Source organism: Drosophila mojavensis, unplaced genomic scaffold (assembly GCF_018153725.1).
Source record: "Drosophila mojavensis isolate 15081-1352.22 unplaced genomic scaffold, ASM1815372v1 contig_136, whole genome shotgun sequence".
NCBI lineage: Eukaryota > Metazoa > Arthropoda > Insecta > Diptera > Drosophilidae > Drosophila > Drosophila mojavensis.
In genome coordinates this window covers 11,159,869-11,180,659 of record NW_025318667.1, presented here as the reverse complement: position 1 = coordinate 11,180,659, position 20,791 = coordinate 11,159,869, and the positions used below count along the sequence as shown (strand labels likewise).

The 20,791-nt window shown below is 45.3% G+C and overlaps 2 protein-coding genes across 4 annotated transcripts; one reads left to right on the top strand and one right to left on the bottom strand.

Moving 5' to 3' along the window:
* Positions 1–210: 210 nt before the first annotated feature.
* On the top strand, positions 211–15,994 carry LOC6585208 (zinc finger protein hangover). Its single transcript, XM_032732695.2, has 8 exons — positions 211–900; positions 7,433–7,762; positions 8,834–8,980; positions 9,612–11,346; positions 11,872–12,884; positions 12,969–13,601; positions 13,858–15,775; positions 15,886–15,994. Exons 1-8 carry the CDS (start codon positions 661–663, stop codon positions 15,906–15,908), a joined length of 6,039 nt encoding a protein of 2,012 aa, XP_032588586.1. The 5' UTR covers positions 211–660; the 3' UTR covers positions 15,909–15,994.
* Positions 15,995–18,394: 2,400 nt separating this feature from the next.
* Positions 18,395–20,780, bottom strand: LOC6585207 (cell cycle control protein 50A). 3 transcript variants are annotated; one of them, XR_006357817.1, is made up of 7 exons: positions 20,586–20,778; positions 20,008–20,276; positions 19,747–19,939; positions 19,346–19,681; positions 19,113–19,278; positions 18,878–18,961; positions 18,395–18,748 (listed from the first exon to the last, which is right to left on the bottom strand). XR_006357817.1 is itself a non-coding variant. In XM_002010804.4 (6 exons), the coding sequence occupies exons 1-6, from the start codon at positions 20,644–20,646 to the stop codon at positions 18,700–18,702; spliced, it is 1,074 nt and encodes a 357-aa protein (XP_002010840.3). In that variant the 5' UTR covers positions 20,647–20,780; the 3' UTR covers positions 18,395–18,699. The 3 variants fall into 3 exon arrangements, 2 of the variants coding, with proteins under 2 accessions (XP_002010840.3, XP_043866765.1); XM_002010804.4 differs by lacking the exon at positions 18,878–18,961 and having other exon boundaries at positions 20,586–20,780; XM_044010830.1 differs by lacking the exon at positions 18,395–18,748 and having other exon boundaries at positions 18,758–18,961.
* Positions 20,781–20,791: the final 11 nt, after the last annotated feature.

Below are 20,791 nucleotides of genomic sequence, written 5' to 3'. Positions count from 1 at the left end.
CTCGGAGGTATTACCATAATAACTAATCATTCGTAAATAAAATTGCACAAAAAAAATGTTCAACAAAATTGAATTCAAAAAATGTTGTCATATTTTATGATCGATTATTTGTCTTGCTGTTAGTTAACATGAACTGTTGAACAATAACAGCAGGATAACATTGGCCAATCTTTCGATTTTAGTGTCATCGATTGTTCATAGAGCAATTATCATTTGTTGTTGTTTCGTCGCAAGGTTCGGACGTGTTGTATTCCGAGGTGCACATTGGAAGTCGTTCGGCTCTGCGTTCATTTCATTTTTTTTTCTGTGTAATTTTGTTTTGCATACTGAGACGCAGACGGACACACGACCACGGCGGAGTCGTTCTGACTAACCGATACCGTTACCCAAGCCTGTGCCCAGCCATTAGTAGATGTGAAATGTGACGACACAACGAAAAAGTGTCCGCAATCGCGCAGCCGAGGCGACAAAAACCATTTTGCAAAAAGAAAAGAAAAGAAAATAAAAAGAAATACAACAAAAAAAGTGAGAGGAATCGGCAGCGACGCTCACGCGTTGCGCCCCCATTCAAAATAAAAGTGAAAACGTGCAAAATATACAACGAATAAGCAAAGCAAGAAAGAACAGCAGCAACAAGAAGATATTAATTATAATCCGAAAATGTGCGACGCTGTCGCAACCACCACACCAGCAACACCAACCATCCCAGCAGCAGCGGGATCTGGACCAGGAGTGGCTGCTGGGGATACCACCACATCGACAGCAATGGAGGAGCGGACGCGACAAAGTTGCTGTCGCCTGTGCATTGCGCCCGCCAGCGAATGCATTTCGATCATTAACAGTTATGCGGCCGATAAGGAACCGTTGGCCACTAAAATACACAACTGCGTAAATATCAAGGTGAGTAAATCAAATGTTGCCAGCGGCATACGTAATACACTCATCCACACACATTGGCAACGGCATCGACGTCGCCATCGATTCGATTTCTACCTGCTGTCGCTGCCGTTGCTGCTGCTGCTGCGCCAGTGTGCTCCTTTAATGCGAAACCGTTATACACACTGATGACGGCTGGTACCCATTCCCCTACTGCTGCTGCTGCTGCTCGGAGCCGGAACAAACGGCCGGCAGGCAGGCAGCCAGCCAGCACAGCCACACCCGAGCTGTGCTGATGGGTAATCTACTCCTGCTCTTGCCGAGCGGCATTTCCTGTCTGTGCGTGTATAATCGATAACACTTCTAATATCGACAACTTCACCTAGCGTTTGCTGGCCAAAAAAAAAATAGACAAAAAAAAAAAAAGAAGAAAAGTAGCCAGAAAGTGAGGTTAAATGCGAAACCAAAAGTAAAATATGCCTCATCAGACGCGAGCTGCTGCTGCTGCTCTGCTACTGGCTGGCCCCATTTGATTGTGCAAGCACTGGCGATGACGACAACGACGACGAGACCGAGCCAAACGTTGTTTCGTTCGTCGCCAGCTGCAGCAGTAGCAACGGCAACGGCAACGGCAGCATTCTCTTCTACCCAATACAATCCAATCTCCACCTCTGCCTCAGTCCCCCGTCTAAAATGGCACTTGCCCGTGAGCAACATCATCATCATTGGAAATGGAAACGGAATCGAGCGTTCGCTCGCATTTGTGCTTGTCCATGCCGTGCCATGCCGTGTGCTCCGGCTCTGTGCCGTCTGCCTCTGGCTTTGCTTGAAGTGCCAAGTCACGATGCCCGACAACGGCGACGACGACGCGACGGCCATCGCCGTTTATTGGTATTGGTGTAACTTTGTCGTTGTGGTTGTCGCTGGCGTTGCCTGTGGCTGGCTGCTGCTGCTGCCGCTGCTGCCGCTTGCTTGTTTGCTTGCTTGCTTGGCTGGTTTGTCGCTCGCTGCTCGATTGCCGACGTTAACGTCGTTGTCGTTGTCGTCGTCGTCGTCGGCGGCGTCATCATCATCGGCATTTCGTGTGCTACGTTGGCATGAAACTGAGCAGAAACCAAACCATGAGCAGCTGGCGTGGCTGTGGGATTCAGCGATGGTCATTCCTATTCCCGTACATGCAAAGCATTGAGGTTAGAATTGGCCGGCAAAAAGCAGAATCCAAAGCAGAAGCAAAAGCCCACCATTAATAATAACAACAAACTATGCTCATTGTTTATTATTTACACATTTTTGTTGCCTCTGCTGCGGCTGTTGCTGCTTGTGCTTGTACTGCTTCTTCTTCTCCATTTTCCCTATTTCCCTGTTTGAAATGTTTTTGCCGCTCAGCTCAAAATTAGAGATGGGCCAAGTGCGTGCTTGCCCACTTCAAAACAGAAAAGCGAAACTTATCGAACATTACTTAAAAGTTGTGCAATTTGTAATTTTCCGATAAATGCAATAAACAAGGACCAACATTAATAACAACGGCAAAAATATGATAAATATTGTATTTCGTGCTATATTAAAATGTTGTATCTTCGACCATCACTAAGCACTAAGAACGCACGGCACGAATAAGCAGCACAAAGCGTAGAGCGCAATGAGCGGCAGCGGCGCCCGAACGGCCGTTCAACGGCAACAAAATTTTCGAGGCCGTCACCATCGACGAGATTGAGAGCGCTGTGCCCAGAGAGGGCAGGAGGAGGAGACGTTCGTGCGTGCATGTGTATGTGTCGGTGCGATGTGAATGTGTGTGTGTGTGAGTATATGTGTATGGAGCTTGGGTCGCGCTTGGTTCGTTTCATATCGGCGGCTGTGGTTGCCGTTGCTGCTGTGCCTGCCCAGCGCCAGAGCAATTACGTATAATTTTTGTGCTCGCCTCGCTTCCATGGAATTCGCCGCCATTGTAGCAGCGACGCTGGCGATTCTGGCTTCGGCTCCGCATGGCAGAGCTGCGGCTGCTGCCCAGTTCCAAGTCTCGATTAATATCAGCAGCAGAAGCAGCATCAGCCAGCAGCCAAGCCCAGCGAGCGTCCAGTCTATTTCCGTTTCGCTCTCATCTGGTCTGTCCGCCCCCTTGCCGCAACGCTGACTCTCTTGCACAGTCGCTCGCTCTCGCTCTCTCTCCTTCTCCGCTCATGCTTGCGCGCGCGCTCTGGTCGTGTCCTTCACTGGCTTCCATTTGTGACTCCTCGCTGGGCTCATGATATCCGGTGCAGGCACCTCTGGGGCAAAGCAGCCGCACAAAGGAGAAGCGAAAAATATATATACATATATATAAATATATATATAAATATATACACATATAAATATATCGTGCTCGAGTGAAGAGGGAAATGGGAATGAAAAGAAAGACGGCGCATGAAACTGCCTTTTGGATTTGTGGGCTTCGCTAGCGACGCTTTGTTGCCTGGTGCTCTCGGCTCGGTTATTGATTCTTTCAGGCAGACACAGAGCACAGAGCAGAGAACACACAGCTGAACCAGCAGGCAGCCCGACGAGCAACCAGCAACCAGCAAGCAGCTAGCAGGCAGGCAGGCAACCATTCAGGCAAACCCAGCACCAGAGTCGCCCTCGTCATCCACTTTTCGTTCAACACAAAATGGTTGCCCGCTGCTCAGCGACGACGACGATGACTCTCTGGACTGCGCCCCCGGCAACGACATCATCATCTACGTCGGCGTCGTCGTCGTCGTCGTTGTCGACACGTTGCTGCTGCGTGTGCTCGGTGCTTGGTGCTGGCACTAGGTTGCTCTTTGGTTTCGCTTTGGCTCGATTTCATGGTGAATACACCAGCAGCAGCAGCAGCTCAACCAATACATGCGCGCACTCACACACACACACACACTTTCAAATATTTCCACACAAGCGACCATTTGGTTGGCGTCATCGCTGTGCGGTTCGCTTGTTATCTGGAGGCGGACCACATGTACACACTCACACACACACACGCATACAGACGCACACGCACAAAGCACAGAGTAGAACAGCAGAGGGCAGGGCAGCTACAAACGTATGTACATATATGCGAGTGTATTTTTTTTTGTTTTTGTTTTTTTTTTTTTTTTTGGTCGCTCTGTTCAAGCAGATTAACCTGGGCATGGGAGTTGCAGTTGTTACCAGTTGTGTCTGCGTCCCGCATCGAATTTCGGATACACATCATCCATGCCCATGCAAGTCAAGTTCAGGTGGAAGCAAAACAAAAAACTTTCTCTGATCAGAAGCGTTCGGGTGAAAAGGTTGGCCTGGGTAGAGCCATGACCATTACTCTGAGTGGGAAACAGGGAGAGAGAGAGAGAGTGATATAGCACTGATAATATATTAAAAAAAAAAAATGAAGCCGTTGCCTTTCCATTCACCCATTTCAAGCATATTGCAAATCGATAGCCAGACAATTTATCGATGCATCTGTTAGTGACAAATGCACTTGACTAAAGTTTGTAATCGCCGTTGTTGTGGTTGTTGTTTTTGTTGTTGCTGTTCTTGTAATTGTTGTTATTCTGCTTCTGTGTAATTTAATACAGCAACAACAACAACCGGTAAAGATCTGCACACGGACTGCTAATGCTTAGGGTTACTTTTGTTGGAAAGGACACACACACACACACACACACTCTCGTACGCACGCACACATACTCAGCTGACAGCGAATAAGGGCACAAAGGCAAATACGGCAATGAAGCAAAATATAAACGACAACAAGAACCCAAAACTCGTTCAGCTCCGAAGATCATGCGGCGTTGCTTGCCAGGCTGTGCCCAAGCGGCGTTTTAATTCTGGGCACCATCTTCTCTCAGCTTGGTGTTGCCGTCATGGCGATGCAGCGCGCTGATGATGATGATTGTTGCACCTGGTGGTCAACAACATACAGCAGCAGCAGCAGCAGCTGGCAATTGTGGCAGCTGCTTCTGCATCTTGTTTGTATTGATGGATGAAAGATTTCCTTTTCAACTTTCTAAAAAGCCTGCTGCCTGGCTGCCAAAACGATTTGTGCCTTTTGGCTGATATGCAGTCCAAGCGGATTTCTTGCAATTAATTTCACAAATCAAAAGTCCCTTCACACAATATTTTTATATACATATTTACATATGTATGTAGGTATTTATATAATTCAACTAGCGTTAACGAATCTTTATACGTTTCGAAACCAGCTAGAAATACATACATACATATAAACTATAAATACCAAGAAAAGAATGCGTTATATGCATATGTATGTATTTACGAGTATATTTTTCAAATTAATGGCAATTGCTTTAACATCTGTTAGTGCGTGGCATTAAATACCGAAATAAATATCGTTTTATGTAACTAAATACCAAATGGGCTATGCAATTATCAAATTCGGGCGCAACTCTCTTCTTCGTCTTCCTGCCTTTTCTTTTCTTTCTTTTCCCGTGGTCTGCAATTGCTAAAATAGCGTTATTTTCGTATTTAATTCGAATTAACATTTGCCGCTGACAATAAAAGCCATCACAAACAACAAGAGTAATATTAATAATGTCTATTAAAGTCACCATCACCCCTTGGCCCCTCAGGGCAAAGACTTTTGGTGGTGTTCCTGCCTCGGTGGCACTTGAGAAAGAGATGTGCCCAACAGGATGTCGCTGTGCGGGCGGCTCGGTATGGGTATAGTATGTAACAAGGTGAATGAACAACATATTATCGAAACCCTTCAAATCCGATGTGTGGCGGGGGCGCTCCGGCGCTCGGCAGGACGAGGTTTGCAGGATTCAAGTGGGTACATAAGACATTTGTATATAAACGCGTATGTATATGCCTGCGTATTTATGCATGTATGTATAGAGACATATACATGTATGTATGTATGTATATTGAATTTACATACTACGCTCAACACGCACATACTCACCTCACGTATGCTGTGGAGTGTGGAAATGTGAGGAGCGGCATGGGCGCGAGTTCTGTTTGTTTTTACGCATTACAAAAACAAATGAAGATGCAAAAATAAGCAGTTACACAAATTTGTAAATATGCAAATGTGTGTGTGCAGTGCAGAAACAAAACATACATGTATATATATATGTATGTATGTACATATATTACAAACGCTGTCAAATGCATTTGCCGGCTTAACAGCAACCATCAACGATTATTTGCGCTTCTGTTTTGATTTTTATTTTCGTGATTTATTTAAATTTCACCTCTATGGCCACTTGTTATCGATACTTAAAAACACGATAGTTTACTGTTTGCAATATTTTCGCAACATAAAGTATCACATGTATTTGTACAATAATAAAATATGTATAAATATATATATGTCATAATAAAGTGAATAGAGCGATTTTGATTTAAAAACGCAATTATATTTTATCAAAAAATGTTTAGTAGAACAATATACAACAATTATTTTATATAACGGTTTCAGGCATTTATATCTATCGCGAATTAAAATCTACTTACTGTTATTCATAGGAGCAAATTACATACATATATAAATATATTACAATTATTTTAAAAATCTTGGTCTCCATGCCTCCTTTCTCAAGCACGAGCAATGTGTAGAAATATCAATATATATTTATAATTAAGTTGTATTACCCATCCACATACTTTTAATTGAAAAGCCAAAATGGTCCCATGCCACAGACAATTAAAAACATATTATGTGCACAACACAGCAGTAAGCTAGATGAGCAACAACAATACGATGTTTATATGCCTAATTTGAATCAGTCAAGTTATACATAGCGAAATACATAATACTGTATATACTCCCATACCACTGTTTACATGGCTGTATATATGTGTATGTCGATATCAATACATACGCACACACAAACACAAATCGCTAGCAGGCGAAAGGACATGGGACACTCATATGAAATGCAATCTTGTGTATGTGTGCATGTCTCATGTGTGTGTGTGTGTGTGTGTGTGTGTGCGTAGTGCGTATGTGGTCTGTAGCAATACTGAGTTTTGCATATAATTATATGCAGGTCATTGACATTAATAGACGTACTTAAAGGCATTGTAGGTTTACCGCTGCTTTAGCTACCGCTTGGAATGCTAGGGCCATGTACGAAGAAACTCCAAACCGTTTAAACCTAGACAAAGGTGTGAGTAAATTAATTTTAGGATGCGGGGCTGACAATGCCGATGACTTTGCATCCCCGATGCATTAGAATGTACAAAACTATGTGGGCTTATGCAAGTTTAAATCAAACTGAAAATACGCCAATTTAATGTAGATACTGAGATTTCTACTAATTATTTAGTGCAATTGGGCTAAGAGAATATTAGAATCAATTAATATTTCAAATTAATTACTTTTGGGAATGGTTGTGGTCACACTGACACTGAACAAATGAGCTAAAAATGACGGAATAATTACTTGCGTTAGCGATGAACAAATATGGAAATCATTTGAATTTTTTAAAAGTAACAGTAACGTTGATAGATTTAAAGTTATGCTAATTATATTTCTTAATACATCATTTTTGTTGTTAGACGAATGCATGCTAATGCAATTTATATCTATATATATTTTCAGATTACGCCATTGGATCGTCTGTCGCTTCATATTTGTCATGCCTGCATCAGCTATTTGAACTCCTGGCAGAGCTTTAAGAATCGCTGCCTCAGCTCACAGTCGAAGCAACGGCAGTGGCTGGACAGCGATAAAAGCAAGCAACAGACGCTACTGGGATATTTGGATTTGAACAAAACGGAGAATGGAAGCTCCATTGAACAACAGCAACAACAACAACAGCAGCAGCTCGAATCGAATATCGATTCGGCAACCATTGCAGCTGAAAAGGCATCCGCCAACATTTTGGATGGCATACCGTCGCTGAAGAAACGCAAATCGTTAACAGTTTATGTGAGTCCAAAGCAACAGCTACAACAGCAACAACAACAGCTACAACAGCAGCAGCAGCAGCAGCAACAGCAACAACAACAACAACAGCAGCAGCAGGTGCAGCATACAGCAAGAGCAACGAGCGCGGCGGCGGAATCACAGCAAACGCTGCAGACCCTTTTATTGCAGGTGCCCTCAGCGGCGGCAGCATTGGCAACGACGTCAACTCTGCAGCAGCAGCAGCAGCAGCAACAGCAACAGCGCAAATATCAACAACATCAGCAGCGTGTCAAGCAGCCTCATTACCACCAACAACATCCCCAACAAGCGCAGCATCATCAGCGCTTGAGTCGCATTCGTCAGCCGCGACGCCAGCAACAGGCGACAATGTCTGGCCAGCGATTGGTCAAATTTAAGCCGAAATTGTTTATGCCACTGGATATAGCGGTGCCACCGCTGCCACCACTGTTGCCGACACCGTCGCAGCAGCAGCCGACTGACACTGTTGCTGCTGGTGCTAAATTGGCGCCGTTGCCCTTGCCGTTGCCGCTGCCACTTGATTTTAGCCAGAATCCGAATCAGAATCCGAATACAAATGCGAGTCAGAGTCAGCAGAAACATGGCAGCGTGTTGCCGTTGCCAGTGCCAGTACCAGTAACAGTACCAGTGTCATTGCCGCCGTCGACGCCGCAGTTGCCACAGTTGCCGCCGCTGCCAGCTGCCACAATGACCAGCAACGCCGCTGCGCCGAGTGCTGTCTCTGCCGCAGTCACGACTCCTCTGCTTATGCCGGTGACGCTGCAGAGCGCTGCCCAGCAGCTGCGCTTTTTCAGGCGCTATTCCTATAATGTAATTGTATCGTGCATTCGCAAGCGTGTCCACAAGTCACATACACAACCAACTCCCTCAACCTCACCAGATGCATCAGCCAGTGCATATTTTCTGTTCGACAAATTGCAAAGAATTTTATATATTTATCTCTTTCTATATACATATATGTATAAATATATATATGTATATACATATACCTATATATTGAATTAGCATTCATTATCAACTTATCGCGTTTGCGCGTGTGTGTTTCGTTTACAGCCGCTGCCCGCCGTGCCGATCAAGGATGAGCCTATTGATGATACGGACGATGACTTTCAAATGAAGTGCATAGACGAATCCGATGATATGATGGATCCCACAATGTTCCTAGAGCGCTCCGAGCATGAGGGCGATGTGCCACTAATGGTAAACATTCAAGCATTAACATACTGAACCCTGAATTTAAATATTATAAATAAATATGAGTTTGAACAAGCAACGGTACAAGTGAAAAGGCAAAGCAAGCAAAAACGCACTAATTTAGGATTACTTAAAATACCAAGAGCAAGCAAAAAATCACAATTCATGGGATTTGGCGGAATTTACATAACTTTGCAACACTTAAAATTTATCCTTTTATTAATTTAAAATGCCTACAATAAAAATCGGATATTCATGTAAAGTTTTTTCTTTGCGCGTACATTCTGAACAGTTAGAAAATGAAGCAGTGAAAATATCAACTTTGTAACATTAGATATAGAAGCAATCAAAGTTATTCGATAATTGTCGATTAATATTAAAGAATGGGAATGGGAATGGGTCTGGACCCAATCTGGATTGGAGGCAATTAAAAGATAATTGAGATAGTCAATTAACTAATAGGCTCAAGAATTATTGTGCAATTTTGAACTCAATTTGTAATTGGAGTTGATGCCAGAAATGATTCACGCATGCAATAGCAATGGAAAATAAATAAATGATATGTATGTATGTCAGTTGGATAATCTCAATTTTCCATCTCTCTCTCTCTCTCTTTCTCTCGTTTTTTGCATAACAGACCTCCGACTATGATTACACGGCGCAACACGGCGTGACGGCGGTTGCGGCGGCGGCATCTCTGCCCGCCAGCGCGGTTGCAAACGTGGCCGCCGCCGGCGACTCGAAGGTGGCCAGCTGTCGGGCTTGCAGTCTGCAGTTCTCGACGCGCGCGAATGCCCGACGCCACGAACGTAATCTGCATCCGAATCTGTTTCAATTGTCTACAGATTCACCCAACAATACGCCCATCACAAAACCGACGCCGGCCCTGGCCGCCGCTCTGGAAATTCAGCGTGCCGCAGCGGCGGCAGCAGCCACCGCAGAGGCAACCAAAGCCGCCGCCGGCGGCAACATATCAGCGCAAAAGTATCGCCAGGTGGTAATGAATACATTCATCAAATGCGAAAACGGCGGCTTCGACTACGACAATCCAGAGCAGTATCAGCATCTGCTCACCCGCGACAAAGTGGATTTCATACAGGAGAACAACGAGTTTCTGGAGCAATACCAGACGATGACGTGTCGCTGCTGCAATAAGTACTTCAACACCTACAAGAACTTCATGGCGCACGTGCGCAAAAAGTATCCGCTGCTGCCGCGCAATCTCTGCTTCAACTGCCTCAAGATGAACGACTCGAAGGCGCTGTTCATATCGCATCTGAAGAAGCGCAACTGCATCAATCTGTATCGCGTGCTCAACGCGCTGCGCCTCAAGCAGCCGAACTTTTCGCATGCCAACGCATCTGGTGTGGCTGTCTCGGCGGCCGACTTGAGTGTTGGCCAAGCGGCAGCTGCTGCAGCTGCATCCGCTGGACACGAGACCTCATCGGAGCGGCCAGAGAAGCTGCGTGCCAAGGAGCTGCTGGTGAACAAGCTGTATGAGTGCAAACTCTGCCCGAAGGGCTTTCGCACCAAGCACGAGTTCCGCACCCATGTGTACGACAAGCATGCGGATGTGCAGCGCAAGGACAACAATTCGATACAGTGCACCTTCTGTGGATTGGACTTTGCCGATCCCGTGGACCGGCGTCGCCACTACAACAACATGGAGTGCATTGTGCGGCTGCGCTGCATGACCTGTGATGCCAAGCTGGAGACGCATCAGCGGTTCCTCGACCACGTCTACCAGGACCATCTGGGCGGTGTGAGCAGCGATAATGCCTCAACGGCCAACAGTGGCGGCATGGATCATTCCCCGGGCAAACGCAGCCTGCTGGGCGCCTTGGGCATTGGCATAAGTCAATCATCGAATGATGAGTCACGTAGCAGCACCCACAACAACAACAATGCCGCGGAAGCGGCCTTCACCTCGACCCCGAAGCCATCTGGAGGAGCGGCAGGCGGCACCGGCGGCACAGCAGCAGCAGTAAGTGGCGGCGGCTCCACATCCGGCAGTCGTGATGCACCCAAATCGCAGTATTTCTCCCGCATGCCACAGGTGTGCCCGATCTGTGGGCAACAGTACAACAACTACAACAACGTGCTGCGCCACATGGAATCGAAGCATCCCAATAAGCTGCCCGAAACGTACAAGTGTGTGCGCTGCGGCCTGGGCTATCCCCGTATCTCCTATCTGCGCGAGCACATGATCAATGTGCATGGCGTGGACAAGAATCGTCATTCGGGCGGCTTCGAGTACATTGTGAATGCGGATGCAGTCAAGCTGGCGGATGGCAGCATGCCCAACGTCTACACGGGCCGTTATGATTATGTGATGAAGGATCTGATGTCAATAACAAATGGTGGGACACTCGGTAATTTTTTGTTTGGCGACCCCCCCATCACATCCATCAACCCAGTCTGTGAAGTCCTGTGTGCCAATGTCCTACTCATCCAGCAACATGCTTTCTGCTGAATATATGCACACATATATATATGGGCAATATCTACATAATAGGAAAGATTCAGTGGAATATCAGAGAAATTGCTTCAATTGAAATGCGAGCATGTTTAGATTTAACGCGCCGTTCTATGCGATTCGCATCAATTTGGAATTTCAAGTAAATTAAAGTTTAGACTTGTTCAGAGTTGCGCCTGCCGCTCTATGCAATTCTCATAGTTATATGATGTTTAGACATATTCAATTGTGTGCATAGCTAGGCGCGCCTTTCCATGCGATTCTCATATAAAATGACTATTGTTCAGATATTACTTGTTTATATATGTGTGTGTATATATAGGCCTATATGTAAGCTGGGGCGATTGTTGAAGCCATATTTAAAATCTTGTCCTAATGATCCTCTCTCTCTCTCTCTCTCTCTCTCCGCCACTCTTGACAGATGAGGATGAGGAGGAAAGCGGCAGCGTTGCCAAAAAGATGCGACTGGATGACAGCAGCAACAACAGCAGCATCAACATGAGCATTGCCAACCAGCAGAAGGAGTGCCTCATCTGCAATGCGGTGTTCAGCAACAACATTGGCCTATCGAATCACATGCGCTCGCATTATACGGCCGCAACGGCAACGAATGCGGCGCTGGCGGCTGCCAATCGCATGACGCCCAAATCTTTGACAATTACCGCAACGCCGCCATTGGACACGACGGCGGCAACGTCGACGAGCGCTGCAGCTGGAGCCGGAGGGGGAGGAACGGCAGCGACAAGTGCAGCTGGAGCCGGCAGTGGAGCTGGTGGAGGATCAACAACAGCCAGTGGACTACCGCCAGCCATGGTGCATCAGACGCCACAGGAGCAGGCCGTGTTCCGGCGCAGTCTGGACCAGGCGGCGGATCGTCGCTTTCGGCGCATGCGTTGCCGCATCTGCCAGCGGCGATTCAGCTCGAAGAAATCGTATCGCTATCACATGCTCACCGACCATCAGGTGCAGAACGTGCAGTTCATCAAGTGCAAGCTCTGCAATGCGGAGTTCGCCTACGAGAAGGGCCTGAAGGTGCATCTGTTCAAGGTGCACGGGCGGGCCATCAAGGACGAGATGATTGTGAAGCAGTTCGAGTGCGACATCTGCTCCATTGTCTACAGCTCGGAGCTGGAGCTGCAGCAGCACAAGCGCAGCGTGCACAAGTCTCACGATGCTGCCTCCAAATCATCGGCAACCAAATCATCAACCGCTACCTCAGCTGCTGAACTGGCGGACACATCGGGCACGGGCGGTGGCGGGGCCGGAGCGGGCGCCGCCCTGCCGCTCTACTGGTACCAGTGCAAGTACTGCCCCTCCAACTTCAACACCAACAAGAAGCTAGCCATCCACATCAATTCGCACGACGAGTTTGATTCCAATGATTATTCGTGCAAGGATTGCGGCAATGTCTACAGCGGACGCAAGAGCCTCTGGGTGAGTGTGGCCATTCCAAGCTGTGGATTGCTAGATTGGACTAGACAACTGCTATATATAAATATATGTATGTATATTCCATAGGTGCATCGCTATAAGAAGCATCCGCAGGTGCCAGATCCAGTGGAGTGCACGCTCTGCCGCAAGATGTTCTTTGATCGACAGATGCTGGAGAATCACACGCCCACCTGCAACCGGAAGCCCATCACTGCCACCGGCGCCCATCAGCAGGACCAGCAGCAGCACCAACAGCAGCAGCAGCAGCTGCAACAGCAACGCGCTATATTCAAGCACAAGACGGGCGACGATGACGATGAGGAGGAGGACGATCAGCTGATGCTGGTGGACGATGGTGGCGTGGGCAGCGACAGCAACGGTGCGGCGGCCACCAGCGGCACAAGCAGCAACAATCCAAATGCGATAAGCGCGAGCACAATGAAGATACGCATACCGGAGGTGGCGTGCACCATTTGTGGGGCACGCTTCACCGACCAGGAGATGTTCACCAAGCACATACAGAAGCACGAACAGGATCTGTATGTGGACAATCCGCTGGCGGCCATGTTCGACGATGGCCCCGCCGATGTTGGCCAATTCAAGGTGGAGCGCCAGAACGAGAATGGGGAATACGCGTGCGATTTGTGCGCCAAGACGTTCCCCCAGGTGATTGCGCTCAAGGTGCATCGCAAGTGGCATTTCAGAGGTGATAGCAAGCAGGTGAGCTTTTTGGGCTTGTGCAGCGAGGTGAAATCTGTGTGGATGGATCCCACGATTCCGTGTGCGGATCCATTCGTGTGCGTCAAATTAATAACGTTTGTTCTTTGTTGCCTCCGCACCAGTCGCAAAAAATAAACAACAACTAATAAAAAAAACTCAAATAGAATTAGGGAAAAAAAAAAACACACACACAATTTAATAGAACCCGTTTCGAGTGGTGCAGTCTTACTAATTCCCTTTAAATTTGTACATTTAGAATCTCATCATCGACGGCGAAGCGACAACGCTGAACAACAGCAGCAGCAACAACAACAACAACAACAATTCGCTGAGCTCCTCATCGATGCTACGCGAACTGCATGCAGTGGGCCTGATGCCCAACCAGCAACAACACCAGAAGCAACAGCAGCAACAACAACAACAACAGCAGCAGCAACAGCAGCGGAACAACACGTCGAGCAGCTCGAGCAAGTCGCTGAAGCGGAAACGTGAACTGAAATGCGAATACTGCGCCTCCACATTCATTAGCAACAACAACCTGCGTCGCCACATGTACGAGCTGCACAAGCACGAGGTCAGCAATCTGCCGGAGCCGCCGGTCATTGAGGTGGACGAGCCGCTGACGTGCCGGCGCTGCGGCGATATACGCTTCGATACCAAAGAGCAGTGGATCGAGCATAAGCTGGCGGACGCCAAAGTGGTGCGTCCCTTCTGTCCATTCCAATGGGGCTGTGATCTGTGCGGCGAGTACCTGTCGCGCAAGGAGAAGCTCATCAATCATATTAACAATCATCTCAAAGAGGATGTGATAGTGCCGGTGGCGACAGCAGCCAGTAAGGCGCCCGTGCTGCCCAACAAGGCAAAGACGGCAGCTGGAACAGCTGCAGCAACAGCAACAACAACGGCTGCAAAGGGCATAGTGCGAGCGGCGGCAGGAGCTGGCGGCAGGGTGAATAAGGGTAAACAACTGGAGGAGCAGCTGACAATGAAGGTGGCAACGAAGCAACAGCAGCAGCAGCAGCAGGAGGAGCAGCAGCAACAGCAGGCATCAAATGATGATCATGCTGAGGAGGATGATGATGAGGGGGAGGAGGAGGATGGCAGTGATATGGATGAGGATGATGACGATGAGAGCGATAGTGGCGAAGGGGAGAGCACGAGTGCTGATGATGATGATGAGGATGATGATGACGATGAGGGCGATGTTGACGATGAGGATGATGATGACGAAGAAGATGTGGATGGCGATGTTGTCGAACAGCAATTGCTGCAACAAAAACAACAACAGCAGCAGCAGCAACAACAGCAACAACAACAACAGCAGCAACAACAACAACAACAGCAGCAGCAACAACAAAACCTCAACAGCAACAGCAATAGCGTCGCTGCCCACGATGATGACGACGATCTCATTGAGGAAGTCATCGAGGAAGATGGCATTGTCGAGGAGCTGGACGACGATGAGGACGATGACGATGGCAACACAACCGACGAGCACCAGCACCAGCAGCTGGCAGCCAATGCCAATGCCAATGCCAATGCCAATAGCAAGCAGCAGCAGCAGCAGCAGCCGAGACGCCTCAACTTTGACTACTCGCGCTCGGACAGCGCCAAGCTGAACGGGAATGGCAAACAGACGCCGCAGCAGCTCGCCGCGGCCAAGTCGAAGGCGGGGCAGTCGGCGGTGCTGGTAATGCATAGCTCTGAGGAGGATGAGGAGGATGATGACGAGGAGGGTGTGGAGGGTGAAGCGATGAACATTGATGATATTATTGAGGAAGATGATGGGGAGGATGAGGACGACGATGTGGTTGGTGTCGATGGTGGTGTTGTTGAGGATGACGATGATGATGATGATGATGATGATGACGATGACGATGACGATGATGATGTTGAAGAAGATATGGATGAGGACGACGATGATGTGGAGGATGACGACGACGATGTCGATGACGACGTCAATGGCGTCAATATGCGCAACAACAATCGTCGTCGTGACGGTGCTGTGATGGTCAGCGGCATCAGCATTGGCGACGGTGAGGCTGATGATGATGGTGTTGCTGATGCTGATGCTGATGTGGATGGTGATGTGGATGGTGATGATGATGGTGATGTGGATGGTGATGCTACATCATCATCGGGGAGCGAGTCAACAGCAACATCGCATTCAATTGGTGAGCGGCGTAAAAAATCAGTAGTTAAATCAGCGGCACATGGCGCTGCCGCTGATCAGTCTAATTCCAGCTATACGTGTGATCTATGTCAACTTTGTTTCGATTCTCAGGAGCAACTGCAGTCACATATTAAAAGCCATTTTCTGAATGGGCCCTCGGCGGGTGGCAGCGGCAGCAACAGCAGCAACAGCAGGAGAATCGGTGCCGGCGCTGGTAGCAGCAGCAACAGCAGCAGCAGCAGCAGCAACAGCGGCAACAGGACCAATAGCAACAACAACAATAATAATAATAACAACAACAACAATAACAATAATAACAATACCAATAATAATAATAACAGCAAAAGTAAAACCAAAAAGTCCGGCTTGGATGCAACGAAAGGTGACAGTGCCGCTGGTGCTGCTGCAGCAGCAACAACAACAACTGCTCCAACAGTAACAACCACAGCAGCAACAACAAGATCAACAACAGCAACTGTTGCCGCTGCTGCAGCTGCAGCTGCAGCAACAGCTGCGGCTGATGCAGCAAACAGCTTGAACTGAGCTTGCAAACACGAAAATGTACAAAAAGCAAAACACAACAAAATCAATCCACACATCGCACACATCCGCAACGCATTCCATTGTCAAGCGCACACACACACACACGCATACACGCACACCCACATCCCCGCGCCCAAGCACAACTACATGCATACACATACACACGCGCGCGCGCCCACACACAGTCATGCATATGTACAAAAGGAGAACTGTGTGCATGTGTGTGTGTGTGTGTGTATGTGTGGTAAACACGACAAACTTTTTTTTTCTTGTAGTTGATATAAATCATATTGCCTGCTGAATTCAAACACACACACACACACACATGCAGACAAATTAAGCTTACATATTTGATATGATACGATAGTACATACTTACATATATCCACATTATATATATATATATACATATAACTTTTTTTTTACATGTTAAATTAGTTGGTATCGCAGACAACAAACAGGCGCTAAAACGCGTCGCCAGTTTTGAGTTTTAGTTAGTTAAGCGAGATATATATATATATATACAAATATATATCGTAACTATATATAAACGTACGTACATAAGTCTTTAGAGAATGAATAAAAATACTTAAGCGGTTAATGAGAAGTTAGAAATTGTCTGGCGAGAAACAACAACGACGACGATGACGACGCACCAAAGCAAACACGATACAAAATTAAATTAAATTAAGAAAAAAGTGAGCTAAACAAAATGAAATAAGATTACAAAAGCTAACATTAAATTTAGTTGTAGAAACTTGGTTCATTTTATATGATATGAATTTCGGATTTTTAAAATTTTTGTTTTTGTTTTAAATTTCTGCATTTTGCCTATCGTTGGGTTTGAGAAACCACAGTTTGAAAAATCTTTTTAAAATTGAAAGGCATTTCGAATTAAAAAAAAAAAAACAATTCACTTTTACGTCTTGCTTGAAATTTTCTTGACAGTAAATTTTCTTTATATTCTATACATATATATTTATATTATCGTCTTTTTGTAATCTTCGGCAAACTCTTTGGACTCGCATAGTTTAAGCTAAGCACATTTAATTTCAATTTCAGTAACGGATTGACATATATATATATATATGTATATGTATACATATATATATCAGTTTTCTATTTTAATTTTATGTACTTTATCTTGATTTGGCTATGTGAAATTTAAAGTTGAGATGAACGCATTTTATAATATGAAAAGTAAGTTTGTTTGCCATAAAAACACACACACAGAAACACGCCACGCACACACATACACACAGCATTAGCACTTCTCCCGCCCCCCAATTCATAAAACATTTAGTATGTAATGTGTATATTCATTATTTATATTTAATGATGCATTTTACAAAGAATTCGTTCTCATGCTTCATTATTCAAATCATATACATATGTACGTCGTATAGAGGAAAACAGAAAAAAAAGGAAAAACAAAAAGGAAGAAAGTAGAAGAGGAAAAAAGTGAAGATAAATAGTGCATACTGCATATGTTAATTACGCTTACGATATAATTAAATAATTATTGCGATTTGCAAAACATACCTTTTACTTGTAAAACTAATTTAAGGTTTATGTATGTAATTGGAAAAACTAGTTTAAAAGCCCAGATTACACATTTAAATAAAAAGACAACATGAATGAAAGAAATGTATGCATTTTTTAATTTGAATTTCCAACGTATAAAAAGCCTTGCAGCGCGCCAAGTTTCGATGACAGTGGAATTTATCGATTTCCAACACTGCTGAAAGAATTTCCCCACGTTCGCTGATATTCGAAAAAGTAATGAAAGAAACTTCTTTGTTTGCACACTTTTAATAAAATATCAATGCACATTACATTTAAAATATATATATATACTTGAATGGTGCCAGCTTAAAATGGTTGCCATACAAAACACATTTGATAATGCCAATAGCTAAATGACGGCATAGGCACTCATAGTCTAAGGTTGAATTCTTTTGTTTTTTGTTTGTTGTTTAGTTTACTTTTTGGTTTTTGTTAACATTTCTTTCTAGGGAATTTTAGCTATGTATTTGGTCTTGATGGGTCAATAGTATATAGAATTTAAGAACGCATAATTAGACGAATCATTAACAAACGTTACATGTAATTAAAAGTGCAAAACATAGTAAACATTACAATATGGTAACGAAAAATACAAAAAAAAAAAAACAGGGTATAAAAAAAAACAAACACAGCCAACGATGCCGTTCAGTGTTATACATATGTAAATACTAATAGAAACTAATTGTGTATTCTGTTGCAAAAAACATTCATAAATTATTACGCTTAAAGAAGATACTATAGCTATGTAAATATATATGGTGCACAGGCGCAAGAGGAGCTCCGCCACAAAATACTATGATAAGCGAATTCCATGCCTTTACGAGTACTGCGTGTGCGGATTGACGCTGATCATCTCCATGTTGCTGCTATATATAGGTTAATGTATGTGTATAGAAGAAAGAAATAGTTGATTAGTTATATTTTTAAATGCAAAGTTTATAATCATTTAATTGGCGCTGATAAGCCGATGGTAAATGGAAATACTTATCGCGCACCAAATGCTCAGTAAATTCGACAGCCATTTAGATATTTTTGCTTTGATGGAGCTTGAGGCACTTGAGCTTCAAATGAAGTCAAAGCTGTATGATGAAGGCAAGGAAATGGAACGTATGTATGCATGTATGTATGTATTTAGTTAGTGTATTGATAATGGTTAGTGAGATTTCAGAGGTTCGCCCGGTTAGAGAGATAAAGAGATGATGGCAACGGAAATCGCAGTGCCAAACTTACCTACGACTGCACCGCATATGGATGAGGAGCAGCACCAGTCCAAGTACCACACAAATGGCACCCACAACAATATAGGCAATGCCTAAGAATGGATTTTTACCGCCAAGTACAGAGGTCGTCGATAGAATCATACGCTTGGTGCCACCAAACGATACGACGGGATAGTCTGAAATCACAATATACAGTATAAAATATATATAGAGTATATAATAAATGTTTTAAATGCCACTTACTGTACTTAATTTTTAGCGTATACTCGCCAGCTTTCAGCCCCTTTGAGTAGCTGTTGTTTGTTTGGTCCAGGCGGCGGTAGAGCTTACGAAAACTGGGCAAGGCAGCCGTGCGCATCCATACGATTAGATCCTCATTTTGGAAACCATTGTTGTCCGGATTACCCGGGTCCAATTCGTTGACAGGTTGCTTCCAGAAGATAGGCGGCGAAAAGGGTTTTAGTGCTTCCGTAAGGTTTCCGGGCGGATTACGGAATTTCACACGTTTATCTGATGGCCATGCAATGCCCGTATTTAATAATTTAATTTCTGTGCTGCCCTGACTCAATGTCAACGTGTCTGCAAAAAAAATAGTGACACGATTTGAATTTGAGAATAACAATTTTGAAATTGTTACCAATTACCATTAAAGAGGGAATTGGCAATGGCTCCGCATGGCGCAATCGGTTTGCCATCGTCCGCATAGGCAAACGGTGTGCAGTCCGAACTGGGGGTCAGGGACAGGTGGCCCAACAGCTGCTCATCATCGCGTGATTTCACATAGCGTCGATGGTTCTGATAGTAATTAGTTAGGCCATAATACATGTAAACGTTGCCCTATTCGAATTACAAGAGAAAAACTATTTAGAATAATTTATACAGGTGAATTGAATTTGGATACTTGCAATGAAATCTTCCGTTAGATTGAAGGGTATCTCGCACAGGCACTGGCCGGCAGTTGTGCTCTCTAGAAAGTCGGCGCAGGTCTTATCCGAGCCCACCTGCATGCACCTGGTGTAGTCAATGATGAGCTCATTGGCTGAGTTGGAAAAGTGCAGCAGCACCACGCCAATGGGCACGAATAGAACACCAATGATAAAGAAGGTGGGTAGAACAGTTCGTGCGGTCAGCACTGGCTGCCAGGCGGGCAGGCGTTGTTGTTTGAAAGCTGAATCTGTAAAATAAACATTTAACGTATTTAATGGGTGTGATTCATGTTTGCAGGTGGAATGAGGATGGCTGTGGAAGGCTCGCCTTTAAATATCGATCACACTTTCAATAAGCACTCGTTTGGTTTTCAGTATTAGTCACTCTTTTGAGTTTCCTTATCACAAACACACGCACGCACGCACTCACGGGCATAATGCTAAGGTAGGTAGGTAGGGCTCAAGGTGCTCCAGTACCAACAGCAAAACCAACAACAACTTGTTACTTGAGTGTGAGTGTATTGTGTATTTATTGTGTATGTCTATTCAATTTTCACCTGAAGGTCGTTTTGACTTTGTGGCTGCATTTTCCTCATTTCCCACATTTTGCGTTGACATGGTGTCTTCTACACAGTGCTAGCGACCACCGATGCGTCAATATTTTAGGATTACGAACTTGAAACTAAACCACTCGTCGCAAATTCGTTCACCCAAATACGTAAATAATACAATAAATTTCGCGTTTTAGTGCTGCTTATCGATA